The following is a 27,315-nucleotide window of genomic DNA, read 5'->3' as shown; positions in this document are numbered from 1 at the left end:
AAACTTTAAAATTTTTATTCAACAATTTACATCACTTATTGTCTGTCTTAACGTATTCGATCTACACAAATTTCTTTTTTTTTCCTGATAAAATAATAAAATTTGGATAAATTTTGAAGACCTGTTGGTGCAGAATAAACAAAATTTCAGGTAAGGTTTTTTTTTTTTTTCTTTTTTTTTTCTTTTTTTTAAACATTTAGTGTGAAGTATGACATCATTGGTAAAGATACATCATGCCATTACAGCTCATGGACATTACCTATCCTTACAGTCCGTGACATCACCCACACCAGCGCAAGGGGCTGCGCCAGACACAGCTACAGCAGGTTTTACACTAAACTCCTCTAGCCACCCTCTCACCACTGGGAAAACGCCGACGCTTTTCCAGCTGGGCACACCGAGTGCATTAACCTAATCGGAAATTACCGGGGAGGGGAGAAGGAAACAAAGACTACCTTTACTGATCCGTGTGGTCGCACACTACAACACCGACACCAAAGAGGGGCTGCCCCTCTCCGCAGGTCAGAGGTAATTCAGCTCCTGAGCAGGTAGAGCACAACCCCTCGCAGCGATTTGAATACAAACCAGGAACAAAATGAGAACTTATCGACGGGGAAGGGGGGCGGGAGAGGAGACAGACCCTGCCCGGCTCTGCCTGCAGGGATCCCTCCAGCCCCAGCTCGCGGTTGTGTTTTGCACCGCCCTTAACACTGAAATATTCAGGGAAGGGGGAGAGAGGGGCATCAGTCCCCCCAGTAAACAAGTCGAGGACCTTCAGAGGCTGGGGAGCCGCTGAAGGTGTGTAAGTACACGTGTGATGGTAGATAGAAAAGCAGCCCTGTTCTGTATGAAAAAAAGCTGTCAAGTTAGTACAAATTTCTGCCATGGCGAAGGGAACAGGAGGAGAAAGCTGTCAGGGTCCTTCTCCCGTCACAACATCCCGACTCTCCCGCACACAGGCTCTGGGCTAAGCAACATGTTTCCAAAGGTGGTACCTGCAACCCAATGCACCTAAACGCATGAAAACAAGACCAAAATAAAGCTCTCACCCCTGAGGCTGGAGGGAACCCAGTCCCCACTCCAGCCCCGCAGCGGGATAGTGAGGAACCCTGTCCCTCCTGCCTCACAGTGGGAATACAAAGCAGTAGGATTCCTCTTGGTACATTTTGTCATTAGAAGCCTCGAGTTTGCCCACGCCACCGGCCTGCAGCGCAGTGGACTGGTCTCCATCCCCTCCCCAAAGCTGCTTTGTGTGGGGGCTTCCCTGTCCCCACGGGGACACGGGTGGGTGCCACCAGCACGCTCTCCCCGGCGGCAAAAAGGGCACTGGTTCATCCGACAGCACAAAGCTTATCTGAAACACAAGCCAGCACACCCCGCTCCCTCCGATTCAATTACTAAAGTAGGCTCTTTAAAATAAAAAAATAATATATATATTTATATAGCTATACAGAGAGATACAGAGAAAGCAAAGGAGAGAGAAAGGCTACTAAAAAAATCAAGAAGCGCCAGTTTTCTGCTACAGCTGTCAGCAAAGAACTGTCACCTTACATCATACCCTCCAAGATGGTGAAGAGAATGGAGGCAATGACAGCACAGGAATGCAAAAGAGGGCAGATAAGTCACTTCTGGTAATGAGACACAAATTAAACTTTCAAAACATGTGCATAGCTTTATTCATCTGCTTCAAACTAACCTTTTCACGGAGCTTCAGCGAAACCCGAGTGTGCAAAATGCATTTCTAAAAAATAATGCAAGCAAGCTTTCACATTTACTGCGGCAGAAGTACAGAAAGACTCGGACAGAATCATCACACGCTGGGGCGGGAGATGGAGAACCCAGAATTGCACAGCTTGGAGTTCTGAGTCACTGACTGCAAACACAAGCGTTTGGATTTCGTTAACTTCACGCAAGGCGTGTTGACTTCTCCTTTACAAAAAAATCTTGTAAACCCTACAGAAACAAGAACCACAACCTGGCAGGGAATAAATCCCCTGGCTAATGGGATCACGGTGCCACAGAGAGCCTGAGCTCCAGCAAAGCCGGTTCCAGCCCTCGGCTTGTTTTGGCTCTGCAGGTGAACCGTGGCAATGCTGATTTTTTGTCCGCAGAAGAGCGAAGCAGCTTTTCCTTCTCTCCCTCCCACTCCCCTCCAAAGTCACAGGTGCCACTGCACAGGACATCATCCCCAAACGAAGACAGCCACTACACAGGCTGGAGTCCAGGTCTCATTTTGATCCCAAGGGTCACTGGGACACTAAGGAACCCTGTGGATGGGGAGTGGCTCTCGTGGCCACGTCCCCAGCTCACACCCCACCACCTCTCTCCAGAAAGACTAAGCACACATGCAAGGCACATTGAGTCAGATGTACACACACACCTCGGTGTGCAAAAGAGCAAACGCTGTCTGAAAAAGAAATAAATTGATGCTGAAAAAACAAACTAAACAGGCAGAAAGCTCTGGCCTATGTACTTGTAGACTATTTTCCAGGCAGTTGTAATCCCCAAGTGTTTTTCCTACACGACTTTAGACCTTCCTTACTCTTCCCCCACTTTGCAGAGAGGTACTTTATATTCCTAAAGGATCTTCTATAAATAGTCAAGTAAAATCCCTTTTTCCCCTCCAGTAAACTCCTCCTCCAGGGTACACATCCCCCACCGTGGTCCAGGTGTGACCATGAAGAGAAGAGGTTCTGGACCTGCCTGTGCCTCACGGCAGCGCCTCGATGCAGTGAGACCTCCCTCCACTGCTCCCTAAGCCTTTAACTGGCAGGTTTGGGCTGGGTGGATGGCTTCACCTCACTTTTTTCTTGGAGAACATCCAAGCCCAGGCACCGAGTGCTCCCCAGGTGGAGAAGGTGGGTTCCCAGCACTGGGATAAGGGCAGGACGGAGGCCACACAATCCTTAATACTGCTGGTTAACTTCACATTGAGACAAAGCATTCAAAAGATCTTTTAGTAGAGATGAGCAATTTCCTTCTATAGATAAATTCAAATAGAAAACAAATATATTAAAACCAGAGACGGGACAAGAGCTGACTGAGGTTTTTCTACCTTACAAGTTACTCAGGCACCTTTCCTGCACCACCAGCCATGGAGGAAGGAGAAGTTGAAAACCTCAGGGATTTGCACTACCCTTCCAATAGCAGCTTGAGAAAAGGAAGGAGAGAAAAAGAAAAAGAAATCATAAAAAATAAAAAAGCACAGTGTTCTCTCAAGTTAAAGAGCTCTCCTTTGCTTGCGTTTGCATAGAAATTCCCATAGGTCAGCACCAAAATCAGGTCCACCCCTGTCCTACACCCCAGCTCCCCCAGCTCCTACACTCCCCCAGTTAGTGGCTGTGTTACAGGAGGGTTCAGCTATCTGCAGAGGAACTACATGGTCATGTTAAAAAAACAAAACAACAAAAACGAGAAACAAAAGTGCATCACACATTCTTGATTTTCAGGGTTACTTATAGCAGCAGCATCAGCATTAATCCAAGACAATGAACAGTTGTAGATTCGTTCTTAAATGCAGCAACACTTAATGAAATGTCTTCGGGGAAGGGCATAAGAGGGTCCTTCTCAAAAATGAAAATTAGACTATTCAATATGGACAAAAAGGAGATAAAACAAAAATTAAAGACACAATCTTATTTACATTAAAAAAAAAAATTCTTGTTAAAATATCTTTACAACACCTAAGCAAAAAAATATGTATTTTAAGAATAAAGCAGAAACTCCTAAAGCAGTATCCATTTTTGGAACCCTTATTTAGCACCTGAGGAAAGACCGTATGGAAAGCAGACAGGCTGGGGATTTTTTTTGTTGGTTTTTCTTTTTTTTTTTTTTTTAAGAAAACTGTAAGTTGTATTTTTGCTAAATGTTCAGAAGTTCGCAGTACACAAGTTTCATACCACAGAAAGAAATGAGCGATTCCTTTTTTATTTGTTTGTTTGTTTATTTTCTTCTTTTTAAAGATCTTCTACTCATTAATAAGGCTGTAGAAAAGGGACACTGCTATCTTACAAAATGGCTTTAGAGCTCTGGACACGTTATACGAAGCTTTCTGATTAACAGTCAAGATAAATCCAGCTCAGCATCCCCTGGTGAGGGCACAGGCAGGACTCCAGCTCCAGCCCCAGCACAGGGAGTGGGCTCATGCCCAGGACATGAGGCCACCACAGGGCTCTTTCACCTCCCCAGACATCCACAGCTCCTCTCTCCTGTTGCTTTAGAGGATCTTGGGCAGGACAGAGGAGCCAGCCTGACCCTGGGGTTTGTACTGGGCAAACCTCTAAAGCTCTGTAATCCCTGGAAGGCAGCACATTGAGATTTGCTTCCCACCAGCCCTGGTTCCTGCTTCCCAGCTGTGTGCACTAGGGTTTTCCCACATGGAAAAACACTCTGGTGGTGGCCAAAGCCAGAATTACTCCAGCTTTCTTGGCTATTCCACCAAACCAGCCCTTCCCCTGCCTTACACACCGGTGTGAAAAAGTGCAGCAGCTTTGAAGTGGGTGAATCCTTGTTCTCTCCCCTCCCGACCTCAACCAGCTCCCTTGTAAACAGCCTCTCTAAGAAATACAAATCACCACGGATGGACGGACAGAAAGTCTTCTAGGGATGAGAGGGTAAGACTGCTGAAAGCTTGGGACACCATAGCAATTTACTGAATCAAGATCAAAACCTGGACACACAGGAAAACTACCGGCAGCTCTGGCTGTGAATGCCATCACTCCCAGATGTCCCTGAGGTCACCCACTGGCCACTTGGGAAAGGACACTATGGTGTTATTGTAACACTCTCTTGAAGGTGAAAGCACTAATTACACACACAACTGGGAGCACAACTTCCAGCTCTCTTTTTTTCCTATTTTTTTCCTAGCAGGAAGCAATTTTCCTTTCCATTTAGCTAGCTGGCTCACCCATCACCCACTCCCAGGTGCTGGACTCACAGCCTAGTGAGAATTGGGTTTCTTTCCACATTTCAAAGAAGTTCACGGCAGCTATGAAAGGCAAAGAGTGGGATTTACTAGCTCAGAAAGGTTTGAAGTGGGTTAGTGACAGACTCCATACCCTGGAGGTACCCACTGGTCAAAGAGACAGGAGATTTCCACCAGGTTTCAAGGAGGATCGAGGTGGGTTTAAACTAAACCCAAACTCCAAGCAAAGCTTGAAAGCCATTGCTTTGCCAATCCACCAGATGGGTGGAGTGGGAGAGAAAAGAGACTGAAGGCCCCAAACCACTGTCATGGAGCAGTTGTTCAAGCACCTCTTGGAGCACACGAACACCCCATGATCCACCAAAAGCAAGCGGATCCCAAGCTGGATCTGCTGGGATGCTCCAGTCTCTATTACACAAGACCCTGTACAAGACACACCCAAAGGAACCTGCTGGCAGAGGAGGAGAGGTGGGGAATGACCAGAGGAGAAAGGAGACAGCCCCTGCCTGTGCAGGAATCCTCCCTCCAATAAACACACAGCTCGGAAAGGGAACCAGAGGAAAGGGACTCGCAGCGGGAACAGAAACAAGAGAGAAGCCTTAACCTGAATTAGTATCTTCATAGCTAATAAAAAAATAGGTCGTGATCTCACCCTCAGTGCTGCTTTCCGATACTAGACATACTGAAGGGGTTTTGTTTTAAAACTTCCTTTGCTCAGTGTAATGCAAACAATGGCACGAATAAATACACGCTCGCTCTCCTCGCGAGTCAGATGCTCGCACACGCAGCGCCGGCTCCTCGCCCCCACAGACACCCTCGGGTGCACACCCAGGACAGGAGGCTGCTGCTCCCCTTCCCAGGCTGTATTTGGTTTATGCTACAGTACTAATACTCTGAGTCGAACAAAACAAAACAAAACATGAGACTTATCAGTAACACCTTATCGTTATTTCAATGTGCTAAATTAGTCACAGCTCAATTTCAGTTTGTTTTTTTTTTCTTTTTTTTCTTTTTTTTTTTATAAGTTTACACAAAAATAATCAGAAAACAGATTAAATCTTAAGATATTTTTAATAAGTGCTCAGTTAAGAATTGTGTGAGGACTTGGGGAGGACTGCAGACAGCGACAGGGTGAGTTACACGACAGCACGAGGAAGTTCCTTCCGTGGTCCTGCCTGGCTCTAGGCAATAGTCTATCCCAGAAACACCAGGGAGCCGGAGCTACAGGAGCTCAGAGAGAGGAATTCCTAACTGCTTAGCGCTGAGCACACGCCGTGGAGCCCATGGAGACAGACAGACAGACATCTGAACAGAGGGTGGTCAGAAATACAGCAGAGAAGGTGCTGCCGAGGGTGTTTGTGGATGGGTCCCGCTGGCGAGGCAAAGCCACAGAGATGAGCAGCAGGGGGAATCCAGCCCAACCCAAGCTTGAACCGAGCTTCTCTCAGCATTTCTTTCACCTGAAAGGTGACAGACTGGACTAGGCCAAGATGAGAGTCCTCAAATATTCAGCAAGACTCAGGCCCTTCTAGAGGTGCAGGGTTAGTGCTGCTCAACTCCTACACTGCCCCAAGCACGGACCTGGGGCAGGGGTACAGGACAGCACAGACCCCAGGGAAGCAAAACAGGGTGGTTTTGTATTTTTTTTTTCTTTTTTCTTCTTTTCTTTTTTTAATGGAACCCAGCCCTTAAGGCGACAAGTGACTACACAAGGCAAATAAATACACAGCAGAGCCTTAAAGCCAGTAAAACAAACTGGAAACTTTGCTATTAGCCTTCAACTTTTTGAAAATAATAATAATAAAAAAGGAAAAAGAACATTTCTTCCACCTTCATTTTCCCAGCCCCACTAATCCAGTTTGTTCAACACTTTAAAGCTCAGGAACACCCCAGCTCTTCAGCAGTGGAGCTGGAGGCAATTCCAACTTTTGGCAAGCAGTTGGGAGACTCGACAGAATTCAAAAGAGGAACGTTGGAGGACTAGATGTCGGGCACATCTGTAAACATGTTATGCATCTCAAAGTTACACACACCTGCAGAGGTGGTACAAGTTTATAGGTGAAACAGAACTATTTGCGACTGGCCAACCACACATTTCTGAACCTGGACTGATACAATACATGATGACTATATAGTATCACACTCAGTATTATACTATATAGCTTTGGATACATCAAATGGAGTAGGCAATCCATAGTCAAATGTTTAAGCGGGGCAGAAAGCGAGCGTCTTACACAAGGTACAGAATTTCAGCTTCATTGTCCCACCACGAACTCAAGTGTCTCATTCAGGAACAATCTTATTAAAAGTATAAAAACAATTTAAAAAAACCCACATGCTACATACTCCTACTAAAAAAAAAAAAAAAAAAAGAAATGAAAAAAAAAAAAAGAAAGCGATAGAACCATAGAATATTCTGAGTTGGAAGAGACCCACCAGGATCGAGTCCAACTGCTGCCCCTGTGCAGGACACCCCGAGAATCCCACCCTGTGCCTGAAAGCATTGTCCAAACTCTTCGTGAACTCAGACAAATTTGGTGCTGTGACCACTTCCTTGGGGAGCCTGTTCCAGTGCTCAACCACCCTCTGGGTGAAGAACCTTTTCCTGCTATCCAACCTAACCCTCCCCTGACTCAGCTGCAGGCTATTCCCTGTCACTGGTCATGAGAGTGAAGAGATTGGTACCTGCCTCCCTGCTGCCCCTTGGGAGGATGCTGAGGACCACAACAAGGTCTTCCCTCCTTCTCCTCTTCTCCAGCTGAACAAACCAAGTGATCTCATAAGGCTTCCCCTCCAGACCCTTCTCCATCCTCATGGCCTCCTTGGGATGCTCTCTAAGAGGGGTCTTTTTTATGTTGTGGTGCCCAGAACTGCCCCAAGAACTCGAGGTGAGGCTGCACCAGGGCAGAGCAGAGCAGGGGGGGGGTCACGCTGGGCCTGGTGCCCCCCAGGACACTGTTGAGCCCCCTGGCTGCCAGGGCACTGCTGACTCAGATCCAATGGGCCATGGCCCAGGGCCCCAGCTCCCTTTCCATGGCGCTGCTCTCCAGCCTCCCAGTCGATCCAGGGCTGCCATCCCAGGTGCAGAATCCAGCACTCGCCCTGGTTAAACTTTAGACAGTTGGTGATTGCCCATCTTTAATTGTTTGAGGGCTCTCTGCCCTTGAGGGGGGCAACAGTTCCTCCCAGTTTAGCGTGGCAGCAGAATCAGTATGTTTTTCAGTCCTGAACCCAGGTTGTCAATGAGGTGTTGAAGAAATGGGCTGAGGGTGGAGCCCTGTGGGACCTTCTGGTGACTGGACAGCAGCCCAAGGGCTTGATGGACAGATCTAAGCACAAAGGGTATTCCAAAGCTTTGTATTTATCTATTCCTCCCACTGCCCCAGAGGGTCCAGTCTCATTTCAGGAGACACCAACTGCTGCTGATCTGGAGAGCCAGGATTAGGCCACCAACACCCAGGATGAGCGCTGGGGTGAGCATGGGGAGCTGGGGCTGCTCAACAAACCCATTTCTGCTTTATTCATTCCTCACTCTTGCACTGGACCCTGTGAACTTTCCACCTTTAAAAAAAACCCAGAAAAACTACCTGACCCCCAGATGAGTGGGACATGTTACACAAGCTGCAATGGGACAGAGGGGTTACACAGCTGGAGCCTGCACTCTGCTCAGCCTTCCCTACCACTGCTAGGAAGCTTTCCTTTCCCTGGGATTATTTTTTTTTTCATTTTTTTAAATTATTATTTTCATTCCTAAGTCCTCCATTTTTATTTTTTTTTTGTAATAAAATATATTTTTATTAAGAGATAATTAGAAGCAGAGCCCGGAAATACACAGACTGCATTAAAATATAAAAGAGCATTTCCAAGGGGCAGGAAGCCCAGCCATTGGCGTTCTATGGACAAATTGAAAAGGATTCAAATTCCCATTTTTCTCTTTTTTTTTTTTTTTAACTTTTTTCATTTTTTTTTGTTATTTTGAAATTTTTTTTAAGAGAAAAAATAATTCAAGAAGGGTGAAGGTTAGCAGAACTCAATTCCTCTTCAGTTTTCCAATGAAAATGGGAAAAAAATCCAGCACATTTAGTGTTAGGAGACAGACAGAGCAAATATGAAGCACCTACAGTTGAAAGCAGAAGATACTTTTTTTTGTCTTTTTTTTTTCTTGCTCCCAGTAATACAATGGCATTAAACTGTGGGAACAGTGGGGTTGTTGGTTTTTTTTTGTTGTTTTTGTTTTTTTTTCCTCCATATTAAATGCCTAAACAGATTGCTTATTTTTCCATGTTGTCTTTTAAAATGAAATAACTCTTCAGTTGCAATAGTCCAACGTGTAACAGGAGCCAGGTCAACTGTGTGACTTCACCATGCATCCTAGAACTGCAGTATTACCATCTTTCCCTCAGCAGAACGATCCTTTTAAGACAATATCACCAGCATAGGATTGCTGCTTTACTCCTGGCAAAACATGCGGATTATAATTCTCTGGAAAAAAAATAAGAAACTCTGCAAACTTCAAGGCGTTTCTCCAGCATTCAATGGGAAAACAAATCAGAAAAAAAAAAAAAAAAGAAACCAAACAGGGGAGGTGGAAGGGAAAGAGGAGATGAAGGATGGTGATTCATCCTGATTTCCCTGTGATTAGTGTGTCACTACAGTCACAGAACGAGAAACAGAAACCTTGTCAAGTGGAAATGCCTCTCCAGTGGGTTGCTGTTGCCCATGCAGACGACAGCAGGAACTTTGAAACCGGGCTTGTAATTGAGTCTGTATTCCTTAATCACTTGCATTCACTCTTTAAACAAAAACAAAACAAAACAAAAATGAAAAAAAAAAAAAAATCTATTCAGTACCGGAGATTAAATAATCACGTGTGTAGTCTCGTTGAAATAAATTTTCAGATTCCTTAAGAAGTCTAATTACTTTCAGTTGCCATTTTTAAATAACTATATATATATTTGTATATATTATCCTGTGATTCTAGTTATGGTTCCTCTGCTGCACTGAAGATTTAGAAGGAGCATAAAAGCCTTTTTGTCCCCCACGAACAGCACAAATGCTGCAGAAAGGTTATAACAGGCAGTCTTGTCTTGCTACCTTCATTGATCCGGGCGATCCATGGCTTCATCATAAGTGATTATCCTTTTGGGATCTGGAAAGAAAGCAGAATTCTAAGTTTTGGACAAGCTACTTTCATGGCCTGTGGCTGAGAATAAACACAAAGTACTTGGCTGTTAACAGACTTTTCCTTCAGATGCCCCTCTCCTGCCAAGCCACCCCAAGGCCAGGCTGGCTCCCCCAGGGCAGAGCCTGCTCCCCACAGCACACAGGTCTCCACACATGGCTCTTCCCACACAAAATCTCCCCTCAGGTAACTTGTGGGGATACACCAGAATTTAAAACTTATTATTGGATGCGACACCCAACACCAGAAATAGAAAGCAATTTTGTATACGCATAAGGAAGAGTCATTAAATCTATTTTGACACTGGGTTTATTGCTCTTCTAGAGACTCTGCTTCTCTCCAAGCAGCTCACCATTACAGCAAAGCTTTTTGTCCTGACTTTCAGCAATCTGACATAGAGATAAATCCAGACTACAAACCACAGGGGCTGAAGAACTGAACCCAGGCATCTCCAGACACAGAGACAATCCACTCTCATTCATCCCCCCTCCTAACAGACAGAGCAATTTGCTTCATTTATCCCTTCCAACATCCTTACCTTGCTTCTGCAAATTCCAAACCGCTTCCATTTCTGTGGAGGCAAAAGGAGACTGCTGTTATTATGCAGATTGATGCTGCCATTAGAGACCACTCCAAACACACTTTAATTTTCCAAGTGTGGCAGTTGTGCTGGGGCTTTCAAATAGAGCCAACCCCCTCCCACCCAGCAGCACAGCCCCAGCCCAGCCCACAGGACAACACAAATTTGACACGAATAATCCAGCAACAAAAGGCAAAGGGAGAGCTGTAACACGGTCTTAAGGGTCAGAGAGCCAAGCTGAGCATCAGAAATGTCATCACCATTCAGCAGTCCTACATATCACAATCTAACTGCAGGCTTTACTACTCTGACTCCAACGCTGCTTTGCACATTACAGCCTCAACAAGGAGCCTGGAGAGATGATTTTTACAAGTTGATGCTTAGTGAGTGTGAAATGAGAAGTGCTGGACACGGCGAGCTGCACAAGGTTCACAGCAGGCATGTGCTGAGGCACCAGGCAAGGGCTGCTGCGTGAACATCTCTGCAGAGCTGCTGCCAAAGCACTGTCCAGGAGCAAGGTGTGATGCTCCACACACCTGCCTTGCAGGTCTTCCCACAGTTTACCTCTACAACACGTTTGGAGGCTAAAGACAAACCCTTCCTAGCTCTCCCTGGACATGCACATGCTTTTGTTTACCTAAGAAATGACAGCAAAGTTAAATGTTCTTTTCATTAACACTGAGAAACAGAAGGCTCTTCCCTTTAAAATATCCCCCAAGCAAAGATGCATCTTTAGAGAACCATTCAAAATAACTACTTTGAGCTGCTATCACGTTGGAATTTTGTGAGCTAGAATATTTTCTAAGATGCTGATTGTACCCTGTGCCCAAGTTCAAGAGACAAAATTATAGAAAATTAGTATTAGTCAGAACACGAGCTTCCAAGAACCTCTTCCGAGTCTCTTTTCTTCCAGAAAGGGTGACAGGACCTTGGTAGGGGCTAGGAAAAGGGAATGGCAAGAGATTATCAGGCCACATGGGACGTGCAGTAAAGCACAAAACAAGGCAGTAAGTAAACTAACCAGCATAGGAAAAAGGAAGAAAAAGCCCTACAAAACCCACAGCCTCAGCACGATGTGTGCCAAGTGTCACCTCCATCAATCGCCTCCCTTCTCCAACCCTTCATCTGTCCTTTGTCCCCTACAATCTCCAGCTCCCTGGGGCAGGAAATTGCATGCAAATAAATATTGCCAGCCCTCCTTGCACAATTAAGCCTTTTGTAAGGAAGGCCCCGACAAAATTTTACAAGGTCTGTTATTTTTGCGTCAGGATAGTAACAGCAACACTTTGCACTTCTATTGAGGAGCCCCCTAAGTGCTTTGGGAAGAGTAGCCAGCCTCTAACACCCCAGGGACAGAAGCAGGCTGGCGAGGGACTGCCTCCCTCATCTGCCAGATGCAGATTCCCCTGAAGTAAAATGAACCAGCTACTAAAATTACCTCCTGTGGAGTGAGTTTTCCATTCAGCGCAGTTTGATGCATCATTTCCTAACAGCTACAGAACATCTCCCATTTAAACAGCTTTCCCCAAAGGCAGGGGACAGAAAACTACTCTCCAGTTGTTGGTTCCTGCACATCAGAGCAATGCTTGAGCATGAAGTACAAGGCAGAGCTGAAGCATCACCCACCACCATGTCCCCGTGCACAGACCATTGTCCTGTGCACCTCACTTGGCCTGAACTGCTCTGGACACCACAAGAATGAGACCTCCATGTATAAAGAGTATCTGACAATAAGACAAACAGATATACAAGCAGAGATACTGTTAAGAACATACCAAAAAAACGACTAAGTTGACAAAACTCTGTTTTAAAAAAATTCTAACAAACCTACAGCCTTTTCAGACATCAATTTTCCTTCTCCTCCTTCAGAAAGGGAGGGTGGTGTAAAGTGTCCTGGATACCCTGGCTGGCAGATGCTCAGCAAGACCAAGCTACAAAACCAAAGACCATCAGCAAACAATGCAATAACAGCTCTTACTAAATATCACCTGCCATCAGCAGAGCAAGGTCCTCCCCTCCACCTGGCAGCACAGGGACAGGGGACAGCACAGGTTAAAGCACACTGACCGAGTGAAACAACTTCACAAGGGAAAGTCAGTCCCAGGCTAACTACAACACAAAACTATACAAAAAAAGGGATTTCTTCAATCTTAAAATGGAATTGTGTGATTTATTCTGCTTTACTTGGTAATACAGTTAAGTTTTCCTGCCAGCTCGAGGCTGTGATCACCTGTGACTGACAAAAGGCACTGTGACAAATGCATGGCCACTGTCACAGGGTGACTTGGGGACTGACCTGGTGGACAGGCAGCTCAGCAGAGCCACTGCTGCCCAATGCCTGGCTCCAGTCAAGTAGAAGGAAAGACAGCCCCTAAGAACTGGGCACGCAAGAGGCCCCAAGCCTGCTTTCAGCCCTCCTTCCTTGAGCTCAGAGCCCTTTTCTTGAGCCTCTTTCCCCTGGATAAAGCTTCCAGAGTGAGTTTAAGCAAAGGACTCCTACAGCTGCTCAGCCTGCATGAGAACAGGGATATCCTCACCATCAGCCCCAGTCCAGTCTCTCAGATACTGCCCCAAAGCTGCTGCTTTCCAAAGACCTGCCCAACAGGAGCCACCATTCCCAAAACCAGATGTGTGGCTGGGGAAACAGCAAACTTTCTTCTCAAGTGGACTCCAACCCAGCTGGAGAAAACGCCATCAACTAACCCTTGCACAACCCAGCATCAAAGCCAGCCCTGCTCCAAGCCAGGGGCAGAACTAGGTCACCTCCTGTTCCCCTTCCAACCTCTCATTTTCCAGGAGTTTTTTACAATTAGCTGGCTTCTCCACAGCCCTCAGGCTCGTGGTTTGCTGAGGAACTGCCTGGGGCAGACAGTCCCAGCCACATCCACCTAAACCACTTTTTCTGGGGACTATCACTGAAACAAAGGGTCACTGGAGGAAAGCTTTGATGTCAGGAACAGACTAAGGCACACTCTGGTGAATTGTGCTGGGATTCCTCATAGGTCAATAAACTTTACAGCAGGACTGATACATAACCTTGGAGGGGAAAGAAGTGTTTCTGTAATAACTTGGTAAGACAGGCACTTTTAAACACATTTTCCTTGCTAGAGAGGCAGCCCCTGCTAACAGAAGTGTCTGCATAATGCCATGCTATTACTTCACTGTCCTTATAAATCCCAAAATTGTCCCTAAAATACAACAGCAAAGAAATAACAAGGGACCATTCCTGTCTGATGTTTGCTGTTTGTATCTGCAGGACAATCATTAAGTATGGGGATTGCCCTGGAAACAAAGCAAAGAATGAGTATTCCATGCTGTGGAGGCTCATGGCTGTACAGCATAACTGTACTCATCCTGACAACTGGAAAGAGCAGGGACTGGAAGGAGAATTAAATCAGCTTTTGCCCCACAGCTCAAACCCCACAAGGCCATAACCAACAGAACGAGCTCTAACCCCTTCCCACCACGGGGGGATGGGAAACCAAGGCTTTTCCCCCCCCCTCTCCTGATGTAAAGGATGAAAATTGCTGAATTCACAGCTCTGCTATTTCTTCTGACCCAGTTCCCCATTCCGGCGAACGCCGCTCCGGGCTGGCCCACGCTGCCTTGCTCTATTTTCCATGCTGCTCTCCTGCTTCTTCACACCAGCAGAGATGCTGCTGCGCTGCAACCAAGGTGCTGAGAAGGAACAAAGCAGCAGCACAGGCAGAAATTCAGGGGCAAGAACAAGGGAAGCCCTGCAGTTCCCTCTCCTCCACCCATGTGGTCTTCGCTGCTGTGCAGCTGAGCTGGAGGCCTCAATTATTTGCTTTTTAGCTCAGGACAAGCAAATTATTGAGCTTCCCACCACAAAGCTTGCCATGTAGAGCTCAGTGTTAGTGACAGCCTGGCCTGGAAGACTGCAATTGCCTGAACATGACAAAATTCTCCAAAGTGTTGACAATTATTCTGATATGAGGTGCTTCATCCAGCTGTCTTTAAAAGAAGGACTAGAGCTGTAAGAAGATGCTGGTTTCAATGCAAGCAAAGCTGACATACACTCAGACTCCTTATCTGAAGGACCAAAATATCTGCAAGAATCAGTTTTACCTCGAAAAGATAAGGATTTTGGCAATGCCACACCAAGGCAGAAGTTCAACTTCTAACCTAGACAGGGGACAATGGCTTGAAATGAGAGCACTACTCCCTCCTGGGCCTTCCAGTCTCCCATGTGAAGCCCATCCCCATCTCCAAGCTCATCCAGAGCAGGCCCACCCGTGCTGAGCTAAATCAGATCTCCCTTGGTAAATCAGATCTGTCACTTGTGAGCGTTTTGAGGCACCACCACAAACTCCAGGCAGCACGGGCTGTCAGTGAAGGCAGCCACATTGAAGGATCGTGTTTTACACTCAGGCAGATCAGATGATCAAGGGAGTCTTTCTGCCCTTTAAACAGAGGGGGGGAAAAAAGAAAGAAGCAAGGCATGATGGAGGGGTACAATGAAACCAACAGGAATAGCCTCCCAGAAGAACAAGAGAGTGCATCATCATCCTTGCCTAAATGTTCCCAGGGCTCTGACTTCTGGAGGAAAAGCAGTCAGGGTACAGGCAAAGGAACACAGGAACCCTCCACCAGGACCTCGCTGTGCTCTGCAGCCACCCAGCCTTGCCAGCACTCAGGGACACTGTGGCGAGTTACAGGAGCACTGTAGCAGAGCCAGTTCTCCCCGGGTGCCACCTCCTCTATCCATCTTTCCACAGGGAAGCTGTGAAGCAATTACAGTTTATAATGTCCTGTGCAGTTGCTGGGCAAACCACGCACAGGAAAGCCTGGTTTGCTGGAACAAAGCTACTGAGTAAGCTGGAGGCTTTCCCAGAGAAATTTACAGTCCAGGATGAGGATCCACACAACCTAGTCACAATTGCAGGCACAAGCAGCGCAAGAAAGAGTGCACATTTGTGACATTCAAAGCACTGCAACCACTCACACTACAGCTCATTCTCCTCTGCAACCCCCAGAGCTTCATCCTTGCACTAAAACACTGCACATGGAGCTCAGGGTAGGGAACACAGCAGGACCCCACAGTGCTCCACACTCACCCCTGTCCTTGTCCTGTGATCGTTTCTCTTTGTGTTCATAACCCCAAGGGCAGGGCAGATGCAAAGATCAAACTAGCGAGACTTTGCTCAACAGCAAACAGATCAATCTGAGAGGGAGAAGTTCACGAGATTCTCAAAATGAAAACCAAACAGTCTGAGGGCCCAAATGCCCGGAATGCCCTAACACCGACCCAGGCAAACCCACAGGCCCAGCCGAGCAAGGAGGAAAAGGCAGATGGTGAAAAGGACCCGAGTGAAATCGCTCTTTTCCTACTGCAGAGGAACTGGCTGGCTTGGAGCTGGAGCTCAGGAAAAGAGCCCAAGACAAACGGAGAGCACAGTGTGGGAATTAACCCCCGCACTGCTGTCCTGCAAGCACACCGCAGCTCTGCCTTGGAGGCACTTCACAGCACACGGTGCAGGACCACGGCCGTGAAGAGAGGACAGGAGGCACCCTTCCTCCAAATATCCTTTAACCCAGCTCACCCCAAGGATGAAATGCAACAATCACCACCATTACCAAAGCACTAAGACCTGGACTGATATCCTGCTTTGTAAAGCTTTTGAACACTAAAAAGGAGAAAGACAAGCCCAAGGTGTTTGGAGCACCCCATCACTGCTTTAACGACAATGCTGATTAGAAACAGCCATCATCTTTTAATCCTGAGTAACACCTTGAAGATGGCACATACATAACGTGAAAAAGAAATTAGCAGAGATGAGCGCTGGGGCAGGATCGGGTACCCCCAGGCCATCATGAGGATGTTTGCTCTGGATGCTCAAAGCAAGACCATTCACATGCAGAAGAAGAGCAGGGAACAGTATTTTAACGGGTGCTTTAAGTGGCCATTCTTGGCAACAAATGTAATTAACTCCTGTGTTTAGAAGAGCTCAACGCAGCCAGGCTTTGAAGTTAACACCTCCTTGAGAGGACATGGGATGGGAGTGTTCTTTATTTTCCTGTTGTTCCTATTGTTTCACCGAGGTCTGCCTTTCACAGCAAGTGAGAATGGGAGAGCTGATGAGCCTTGCTGGCAGCACAATTGCTTCTCCACAAGTTCAGGCTAACAACAGAGAGGCAAACAGAAGTCTAGGGAATATTTGCAAAATTAAGAAAAAGATCACCGAGTATTTTCTTCCATGTTATGCTTTCTGGTGGAAAGCTGGGATTTAAGCTGCAAGCAGACACAAGAAACGAGACTAGAAAGCCTGCTTTAATGCTGGAATAAACTTAGCAGAAGGGAGAGGACCCAGATAAAATCAATTGATGAGCACTGCTCGGGAATACTAGAGCTTGAAATGTTAACATCTTGAGAGGGAGATGACCTGGAAAAAATAGTTGGAGTTATTATTTTTAAATGACTGGGCTTGCTACTGTTACAGGAAGGCATTTGAGTTTATGCCATACAGAGTTTGTGAAGTGGTAATTCAAGAACTTTGCAGTGGATGAAAACAGCAAATTTGCTAAAGCCAAGTAGGCACCCTCTGCAGAGGGGAGCAAGACATTATCCCCATATGCATGTGGAATACTAAACAAAAAAAAGCATGATCACCTTGCTCCTTTCAGGGTAGAGAGGTGCAGGGAAAAAGGGGGTGAGAAAAAGGAACTGCCCTAGTGTTGGTCAAGAGTGAGTAAATAACACTGTGACAAAAGGGAACACCCAACCAGGCTCCTGCTAACACTGAGCCAGCACCAAAAGCCAAAAACTGCCTCAAGTCCTCAGAGCTTCTGGAGCTGAGGCTAAAGCAGAAAGCAAGCCATGCCACAGGCTTCCCTCTCTTCGTTCCCATTTTAAAGTGTCTGTATCGTGTTTGAGTCATTTCAATCTCAAAAAAAAAAAAAAAAACCAAACAGGAAAAAAGGGAGCTGGACTACAAAGGACTCCATGAAAGCAATAAAATCATCTGAAAGATGTGGCCTACAAAGACAAGGAGAGAATTCAATCTGCAGCTCACAGAGAAGCTGATAAGAAAAGATTGGTCTTGCTGTTGCCATAATACTCAGGGGCAGGGAAAAAGTGTGTGTGGGGCACACTTAAAAAAAATAAATCACACCTACAGTTGCAGGAATAATTTCTTCTTCCTTCAAAGCCATGATTTCATGGTCTGATCTGCCCAGGGGAGAAGCTGCAACACTTTGGTGGCAGAGGTGTGAGTACAGACTATGAAGCCTTCGCAGTGACAGAATCACCTGGTACAGCTGGAACAGAGCAGCTGAACCTACACATTTAACTCCTTCCAATGCCGGGTGGCTTACCAGGACCTGCTAAGTATCATCTCTCTCAACATCACTCATGCTTGTCCGCGGCAGCAGGGAAACAAATACCTCTTAACATTAATTAAACAACCCTTTGAGTAACTTCCCCAGACCGTTATTGCCATGAGAGGATATGCAAGCAAAGAAAGAGGGTCATTTTTAAAACAATTAGAATTGCTGGAAGGAACATACCACGTTAGAATATTGCACTTCTAAAAATAAAATAAATAAAAAAAAAGAGAACGCCCTTAGGCAGCAAGTTAAGCCATTACCTTTAGTGTGATATAGAATAGCAGCCCTCAGGTCAAAAGAACCCCAGCTATCTTTCCTTTCTAGGCCTCTCTGGTACCTCTGTTCTTTGGCGGAGGCTAGCAAATTGTTCGTAGGAGAGGCCAGAGGATTCTCTACTTCATAGTCTTTTGAAAGAAACACTAAAGCACCTTGGCTACCGGTGTCTGCCTTTTGTAGGTCACCTGTGTGATGCGACTCCAAAGCTAAGACACCACCCTCAACAGCAGTCCCAGGCTTAAGAACAGCACTAAGAATTTGAGGGCTAGTCCGTTTATCCAGCTCATAAGCCTTAGGAAACACAGGTTGTTCAGTTCCTGAGGGAATGATTTCAGGACACTGTGAAACCAAAGTGGCAGGATATTCCCCTTGAAATGTCACTTCCATTAACTGATTATCCGCAGATTTCCCCACGACGGTTTCAGGTCCAGCACTGGGCTCGTTTATGAAAGACAAGCCCCACTGATTCTGGAAGATATCCCCCAGGTTCTGCTGATTCGTCTGTGAAGGGAAATCGACTTGCGCTGTCCCCAGGAGCACAGTTTGCATATTTGAAGGGTAGATAAAAAGGCCAGATTTCTTTTGTTCGAGGGCTGTCGAAGTTGTACTCATGTCCTGGGGTACTGACTCGGAGGAGGAGGAGCTCGATGGTACAGTACTAGCAGCAGAGGAGAGCAGTGGCTGGGCCCCTGGGGAATACACACTTCCATCAGTCCCAGCAAGGATCGGCCCGTTGGAGAAGCTGGCAGAAGTGACAGATTTCATAGCAGACATGGGGACTTGGGACAGTCGACTTGATGTCTGGGCCTGAGTTTCCCCAGCAGATGATGAAGACGATGAGGACGACGTGGATGGGGTTTGAGCTGCTTTGTTGAGGTTTTCTTTAACTTTACTTGCATAACTAATTTTGGGAACAATTTTAGCACTGCTATTGTCCACTGGAAAAACTGGGGGTGGTTTAAATAAGGTCCATGAGTCCTCTTTAGACGTAGCCGACGATGCGTGCTTCCCTTTGGGCCGGTCATCAAACTTCTTGCTGCTAATCCCAGGTTTGGCATCAGAGTTTTTCCGTGGTACATCCCCAAGCCCGGGCTTTCCCCGGCCTGCTCCACCAGCCCCAGCCTCATATTTCCAAACAGGCTTAGTATTTTCAATTCGGTTCCCCTTTTGTTCACTATAATCAGGCTTGAAACTCTCAAGTTCCTGTTTCAGGGTTGGTGCGCCGACCTCCTGCTGCATTATTTTGTCCTGTACTAGATTCAAGTTCTCACAACCCTTGGCACTGTTGCGCCTGCCTTTCCGTTTTTTAGGTGTAGTATATCCACTCTCGGAGCCACTACCATCGTTATCAGCCCCTTTGCCTACGTAGCCATTAGTGATATAGCTGGAATTGTTGGTCACCACGCCGTTTGGAATAGACACTCCCTCTGGCTTGTCTGAGGACTGGTTTTCTCTGTGTTTGTTTTCATAGGACTTCTCATTCTTTTTGTCCATGCTATTTTTCTGAATGAAGTTCTTGGTTTTGATTCCAGCTTTCCCCAAAGCACTGGCCTTCACAGTTTGCTTTGGGGTGACACTAGAATCTACGAGCTGCTGGCTGCCATTGGGTACCCTGGATCCTGGGGCGGTGGCTTCATCAGAGCACAGGCCCTTTAGTGACACTTCTCGCTCTCCTGCGTTACCATTTAGCTCTCCGTAGCCTAGAGGGAAGCCAAAAACAGCAAAAGGCAAGAATTAGAATGTGAAATGTTAGACTTGTCATTGCAGAAAGCTGTAGTCAGCCCCAAACATATCCAGTTTCCTCATGCGGACATTTTAAAATAGGAAAATATCTAGTCTCTGAGGTAAAGCTGCATAAATTTATTCGCTGGAACCCACAACAAGAAGGGTTAAGCAGGAAGGACCAGCCATGACTGCCTCCCGCATAACTGAGTGACATACAGATAACATAACAAAGCAAAAGAAAATACAGATACTATGCCAGGAAAATATACTGTACTGAAGATCACTGGCAAGCTGGAAAGCTATTTCATCAGCTACTATTTCCAGGTCACAGAGAGGAAAAAATTAATTCCCAGGATGCTTCAAGACAGCGGGATCCACTGCCTTTGAGACAAGATCTGTGGAGGTTCAGGATACACACTGTGAACAAGGGACAACTCCTACCATCTCCATCAGCTCCTGGGCCTGCAACACCAGCATCCTCCTTCCCACCCTCCTCCCAAATGCCATCTCAGTAAAGGGGTGGGGAAAAAACCCCTGCAGTACTTCCAAAGGGACTCGTGCAAGTCCAGCTGGAAGATGGAGGGAAGAAAATGTGGCCAAATCTCCTCACTGCATTTCAGGCTAGGGACCAGCACCGCCCTACACATGCTCCTTAGCACTGAAAAGGTGACAGAACTAAGAAATGCATCCCTGCAAGGGCCCTTCTGCTGCCACCAGCAATGGGTCTATTCCCCACTGAAAAACCTGTATTTCAGAGTCCCCAGGAGAGATGGTATGAGCCTGAGACCCAAGAAATAAAGCACTTGCTGAGGGCTCCAACTCATAAAAGCATGAGATTGTGCTGTAGACTGAGCTTTCCTCCTTCCTTCTGAAGTTCACTTCCAAGTCTCATGGTTCTGGGAGTGCAATTCAAGCAGAGCTAGAAGCCCAGGACAGTCCACACTGAACCACCCCAACTTCCTCTTTGCTTTTTCCTCTTTAAACATCTCTGGCCAGAGGCCTGCTGCTTTCGAGGACCCTGGCTAAAACCCCAAGAGAAGCCCTGGAGCCCCAGTGGAGGCAGGGAGAGCACACTGTGCCCTGCTCAACGAACACACTCCAGCTGCAGAGGGATCCCTCCTGCTCCTCTGACTCATCCGTCCTCCTTGCCGAGGCTGGAAAGCCTCACATCCCCCACAGCCACTGACCCACCTAAGGCTCCATCTGCAGCCACGGTGGCACGGAGTCAGCACAGAGAGGGAGTCCCTCAACAACTGGAGCGGGCAAAACTCCAGCTTGGAAGAAGAACGTTTTTGTTGTTGCTGATGTTGTTGAAATTAACTGCTGTAACTAAAAATCATTGTTACCCTCACATCCTGGAGCCTCAGATGTCTGGCAGATGTAACAGCTCAAGTTCTGTGCAAGTCGGGAACACAAGAATCCTTGTAGGAATCTTTACAGAAATTCCACAACTGAGTTTGCCGAGGGGGATCAAAAAGGATTTTACTACATGCAAGTATCTGTAACCACTACAACTTCCACTATAACTTTCAAATATGTTGTTAAGAAAATTAACCATAAATACTTCACCCCAGAGAGAACCAGAACGGCGGGATCCTCTAAAATTAACTATTTCAGAATAGCATGAAGAGGAAGCCCTCTCAAGAGCAGTGTTACAGCTGACCTTGCATGACTCAAGACTTCTGACACCACTTGTTAATGAAACAAAACAATAAGAGTGGTCATAAGACCATTGCAGATGAGGAGTGAAAGAATAAAATGAAGAACAAAATCCATTTCAGTAAGTCAGTGTGTCAGCAGTTTCTAGTTCCAATTCTCAAGCATTCACAGCTCAGCTGCCTGAGTTTTCTCCAAATCAACATTTGGCACAGCTGGCCTTGGCCTGGACACGGAGGTGCAGCAACCAAATTTTAGGGGAGAGGAAAAAAACCAGGACGGTAAGAAGAACAGGTGAAGAGGATCTGGTAAGCTCACAAACCGTTTCAGAGCTGGGAAGGGAGGGGTGCCAGCCTAGGCACATATTAAAACCCCGGGCACGCTGCAAACACTGAAATGACTTCTCCACTTATTTTTGCTCGGTAACTTATTTTAGCGTGTGCCCGATCAGGTCCCTCCCTGCCTGCCCAGGCTGCACATGGGGCACTGCCGACCCCGCTCCGCTGCTCCCAGGCCCCCTCCCGCCTCGTTATGTAAAAGGAAAATTCAAGGGAAGGGAAAAAAAAAAAAAAAAAAAAAAGTACGCGGCACTCCGGCCGGCCGGCGGCCACGCACTCGCTCTGACCCCGCAGAAACCCCCCAGAGCGGCTGCTGGAGCGGGGGAGCCCCCAGGAGCGCGGCGGGGTCGCCGGCCCTGCCCGGGATCGGCTCCCCCCGCGCCGCTGACCGGCCACCGCCTCTGCGGCGCTGCCGCCCGGCCAGCGGCGGCTCGGCACGGCCCGGGGGCCGCAGCCCCGGCCCCGGCGGGGAGGAGGCGGCCGAGCGCCCTGGGCCGGGCAGGGCCGCGCCGCCTCCCGCCGCCGCCGGCGGGGCCGGGCCGCTCGGCCGGCTCTGACTCATTGATCCTGGCGCTCATCAACCGCCCGGCCGCCCCCCGCGCCCCCCCGCGCCCCCGGGGCCCGGCCGGCGGGGCAAGGCGGCCCGGCCCCACGTGCCGGCGGGCGGCGGTGCCGGCGGGCCCGCGGCTCCCGCAGCCCCAACATGGCGGACAGGAAGCGGCCCCAGCGCGGCGGAGAAGCTTCGAGCCGGGCCGGGGGAGGCGGCGGCGGCGGAGGAGGAGGAGGAAGAGAAGGGGGGCCCCACCGCCGCCCCGCGAAGGTCACGGGCCCCGTCCCGCTGCCCGCTCCAACCTGGTCTCCGCTTCGGCGCCTCCGTGTGCTGCGGGCCGCCGTGCTTGTGCTCGTGGCGGAGCGGCGGCTTAGGCTGGGCTCGGCCGTCGGGCGGCGGCAGGTAAGCGCTCTGCGGGTGGTGGTGGTGGTGGTGTCCGTAGTAGTAATAGTGGTGGTGGTGATGGTGGTGGTGGGGCTGCTCCTCCATGGGGGGCGGCTGGCGGGGCCGGGCTGGGCGCTCGCTGCTGGGCCGTGCGGCTCCGGCGCGGGGACGCGGCTGGCGCGGGGGAGGCGGCGGACTGGCAGCGCCCGCCCTGCAATCAGCGAGCGGCGCCGCCGCGCCCGCCCCCCGCCCCGCCCCGCCGCACCGCGGCCGGGGGAGCGCCGGCCCGGCCAGCGCGGACCCGCCCGGCCGCCCCCTCCCCGGGCCAGCGGCAGGTGAGGCTGCCGGGGACGGGCGCGCTTCGCCCCCTCCCCGTGCTAGAGCGGCAGCGCCGGAATGAGCGGCCACGGCGGAGCCGCTTCCGTCCCCGGCCCTCGCCGTTGGAGCGTTCCGTGACCGGCGGGGAGCGGCGTGCGGCCCCGGGGGGGTTTCACCGCAGGGTCACCGGGAGGAGGGGTACCCGGGATGCCGCAAAGCCGTGTTTTGCCGTCACGAAGCGGGTGAACCGCGCCCCGGGGCAGACGGAGAGGGTTGGAACAGCCCCAGCGCAGGGGATCTGGGCAGGGATGTGAACACCGTGAGCGGCCGGGCTCCCAGCGGCAGCCGCGGAAAGCGCGGAGCAGCAGCAGCGCCCCGAATCGCTGCCGGGCCGAGCTGCAGCGCTCCCGCGGCAGCCGGAGCCCGCCCGGCTCCAGGGCTCCACCCGCAGCCGCCCGGGCGGACCCGCCGCTCCCCGCACCGACCCGCCACCGGGCGTGCTCAGCACCCAGCCGGCCCGGGAAAGGTGGGCTCAACAAATGCACCTGTCCACCTCTGAGAGAAGCACCGGAGATTTAACTGATGCTTAACAAAAATCAAAGGTTGATGGGGAAGCCCGAGAGTGTGAGGAGAACTCTCGAAACGTGGCAGAATCTGCAACAGATTTCATACCGTTTCAATCTCCGATTACCCCCACTTGAGCATCTTCGGCGGGGGGGTGGTGGCAGCTAAATGACCTGAACTCCTGCCTCTGCTCCAGCCAGCCTCCACTGCAGGAGGGCAAGACATTCAACATTCAACTGCTGTTTCGGGATTCCTCCTCCAAACCAAGGCCAAATTCTCCAGACAGCACTGAGACAAAGGGTTTTGGGTTGTATGGATCAGTGAGGAACTGAGGCAGGAGTTAATTAGGAATGTAGGAAAAGGGCAGAGAGAATGGGGAGACCCACGACTGACACAGGCTGGAGACACAGGCAGAGTCCTGCTCCAAGTTATTTGGTGCTCCGGTGTGATTAATTGCCTCCAAATAGTCCCAACAGTGTGCTCTGCAGAAAACAGTGAGGAAAAGTGACAAAATAAAATGTGTTCATGTAATTAAAGACTGTTACAATTAATGCGTGTAATATAAACGGGCTCCACAGATAGTCCTGAAAATAGTATGGACTTGCTTCTCAAGGCTTTTCCTTGCAGCTTAATCCTCTGTTCTATTTCTTCACTATTTTAATGAACAAAATTAATGAAGTTCATGTGTCTAGAAAAGCCCCATCAGACTTTGGCACTGCACAAGAGCCCTTGTCTGGAGATTTTGCAGTTCCCAAGCTTTATTTTAAGAGAACACAGTTGAAAGTTTATGCCTCAGACAGAGCTTCCCACTTCACCCTCCGCTTTACTACACAGGAGTTAAAGCTTTTCCTTACCAGAAATACCAACTTCGACATTAATACAGAGGGTTTTTTCAAGATTTGAGGTGCCTGAAATATCTCAAGTTCTCTGCCAAATCGTTCCTGCAGTTTACATTTCTTTCAGCACAATGCAAAGCCATTTAAAACGTGATGAAACCATTTAAGCAAGCAATGATGAACTTTGGGCTTTACCCAAACAATAACGGTCCCGGTCCTTTCAAACGCTGACTCATTGAGTGACCTCACAGTGCTTAGGAGACACGTCTTAAAATGAGGAGTCGGGCTTTAATCACAGCTGACATTTTATTGGTGGCTTGGAAGAATTTATTTTTAATATAGGGAGCCGGCTTGAAGATTTAAACTTCAAAAGACTCTGAAGAAAGCAAACAATTATAGACAAATCGTCTCCACACACACATACCAGAAATCTGAATACAGAGGAAGGGGGGCTGTCTCTCTGTGAAAGACAAAGCAACTATGTCACTTCTTAGCAGTGTCTTGTTATCAGTATTATATTATCTAAAGCTTGCAAAAGAGAGAAAAAAAAGATCCAAAATAATACAGGCTGGGCCTCATGAAGCATGGGCATGCCACAGCCCAACATGGTGTGTCCACACATGGTGGGCCTTCCCCACTTCCCACTGATTCCACGTTGCAGGCTCAGAGATGCATTTTAAAGGTGAGAGTAGTTCCAGCAGGCAGTGCTGCCCACGCTGGGACATGTTCCCTCCAGAAGCAGGAGTTTCTGTTAATCCCACTGTTTGCCCAGTTATGATGTGTATTAATATTCAACGGTTCTTCAGGATGTGTTCTCTGGAAAGGGAAGCTGGAGATTTCCATGTCTGCTCATCTGCAGCAGTTTTCCTTCTTTACTGCTCTTTGGCAAGCCAGCAAAGAGGCAATTTTCCTTGGAATTCCACACCCAGTGCCAAGTATTCCCACATCCAGGCACAAAGCTGGGCACAGCCAGTGTAATTTCTAACTCAGTAATTTATTCAAAACTCTGTTTTATGAAGCTTTGAAGTGGATGGCTTTGCAGAGAACCTGCCATTTAAAGCTGCAAAATTAAGGCAGCAAGGAATGAATCAACTGCTACAGGAATCATGAGAAAGTTTTCCTGGAGAGTCTGACCCGGGATGAGTTTTGTATTCATATTAAAATGCAGTTAAACTGAGAAGCTATTGAAGTTATGTTTTCAAGAACAAATTATTTCCTTTCAAAGGCAATCCTCTTTAAAATACTACATTTAGTTTCCATTAATTGTTTTCAGGTAATTTAAAAGTGAAATTATAAAATTAATCCATGAAAAAAATAAAATGCTTGCTTTGTAATATTTCATGTGTCTGTCTCCTGTTTAAAACTCAAAACTGGGAAACACCAAAATTACCATATTTATAGATATTGGGAAGCGCTCTTACACAAAATATGTGTGGCATTTATTTACATTTTTTTTGCCACAGTGTTTTCATTTACAGCAGGGGTTCAGACTTGAGAAATTCTCCATATTCCAACACATCCAACTTAAAGCACTCCAGCAGACCTTTAGATCCAAGAAGGATTACAACCACACCGTTCAAAACCTTGCCACGTTTGGCTGCTGGCATCTCATGTGTTTCAGTACAAGGCAGTTGGGATTTACCAGTTGATATTCAAGTGTTAGAGTGTCAGAATTAGTTCTCAGAAGCAGTTTAGTCAAGATGGATGACAGGGTACGAGCGCTGCTCACACAGCCTGACCACAGCTATTCTCACAGAGCTGCTGCAGTTACATTCAGGTAAGGAGGAGCTTCTCCTTGACTCCATTTTTGTACTCTGCTGTGTACATTATTTATAGGTACAAAGCTGGTCTCTTTAAAGACTTCTCTCTCTAGAGGCAGCTGGATAGTAGGCATTGGGTTAGAGGTCTTAAAAAGCAGCAAAACCCAAAAAATGAAAAAAGGATTTAACCCCCTAGCTGAATTGTAAAAATTGTAAAAAAATCATATTTTACTCACCTTTCCCATCCCTAGCAATTTAAGCATTTCCATTTCAGTACATGCTGAATTATGATTTTTTTTTACTGAAAGCTTAGTTTCCAAATGTCATAAGCACACTATGCTAATCCTTCATTCACTCTCCAGAAAATTAAGGCAGTCTAGCACCAAAAATAACTATAGGGTATAGTTTTGTGAGGCAGCAAAACTGACGTAATGGCTGCTCCCAAAAGGGAAGGTCATCTCTCTCTGCCCTGCCCTCACAGCAACACTGCTGCTTCTCAGAGCCTCTTTGAGAAATTAAACTAAAATATTATTCTTCAGATGGAAAAGTGCACATTTTTATTCTGGTTAAGCTTCCTAAACTGTTTCACAGAGGAGCCAGACAAATATTAACACCCTGAAGAATGGGCTGTCACTACAGCAGCTCAGGAGCTGCCTTCCACAGCCAGCCTGGCTGCAGGGATGACCTTCTGGGAATTGGGCAGTGGGGACACAGCTGGGGTTGCAGCCACTTAAGCCATCTAATTTTATTTTGCTCATATTTGTGAGTCAATCCCCTTGAGTGGCCAAAGAAGGATGGCGTGACCATCCTTCAAAATGTTTGGAGCAAGCTGTGACAGAATGGCTGTAAGCAGTGGGACTTCTGGTGGGTACATC

At 47.8% G+C, this 27,315-nt stretch overlaps 1 protein-coding gene across 3 annotated transcripts; it reads right to left on the bottom strand.

Moving 5' to 3' along the window:
- On the bottom strand, positions 1 to 25,971 carry NUFIP2 (nuclear FMR1 interacting protein 2). Of its 3 annotated transcripts, none has more exons than XM_038157841.1 (5): positions 22,881 to 25,971; positions 18,294 to 20,009; positions 10,645 to 10,677; positions 10,019 to 10,073; positions 1 to 9,716 (listed from the first exon to the last, which is right to left on the bottom strand). In XM_038157841.1, exons 1-4 carry the CDS (start codon positions 23,065 to 23,067, stop codon positions 10,021 to 10,023), a joined length of 1,989 nt encoding a protein of 662 aa, XP_038013769.1. In that variant the 5' UTR covers positions 23,068 to 25,971; the 3' UTR covers positions 1 to 9,716; positions 10,019 to 10,020. The 3 variants fall into 3 exon arrangements, with proteins under 3 accessions (XP_038013769.1, XP_038013770.1, XP_038013768.1); XM_038157842.1 differs by having other exon boundaries at positions 1 to 9,406; XM_038157840.1 differs by having other exon boundaries at positions 1 to 10,073; positions 22,881 to 25,963.
- Positions 25,972 to 27,315: the final 1,344 nt, after the last annotated feature.

This window comes from Motacilla alba, chromosome 19 (assembly GCF_015832195.1).
Source record: "Motacilla alba alba isolate MOTALB_02 chromosome 19, Motacilla_alba_V1.0_pri, whole genome shotgun sequence".
Lineage (NCBI taxonomy): Eukaryota > Metazoa > Chordata > Aves > Passeriformes > Motacillidae > Motacilla > Motacilla alba.
Note: the sequence above shows the minus strand (reverse complement) of the source record. Positions and strands in the feature narration are given on the sequence as shown.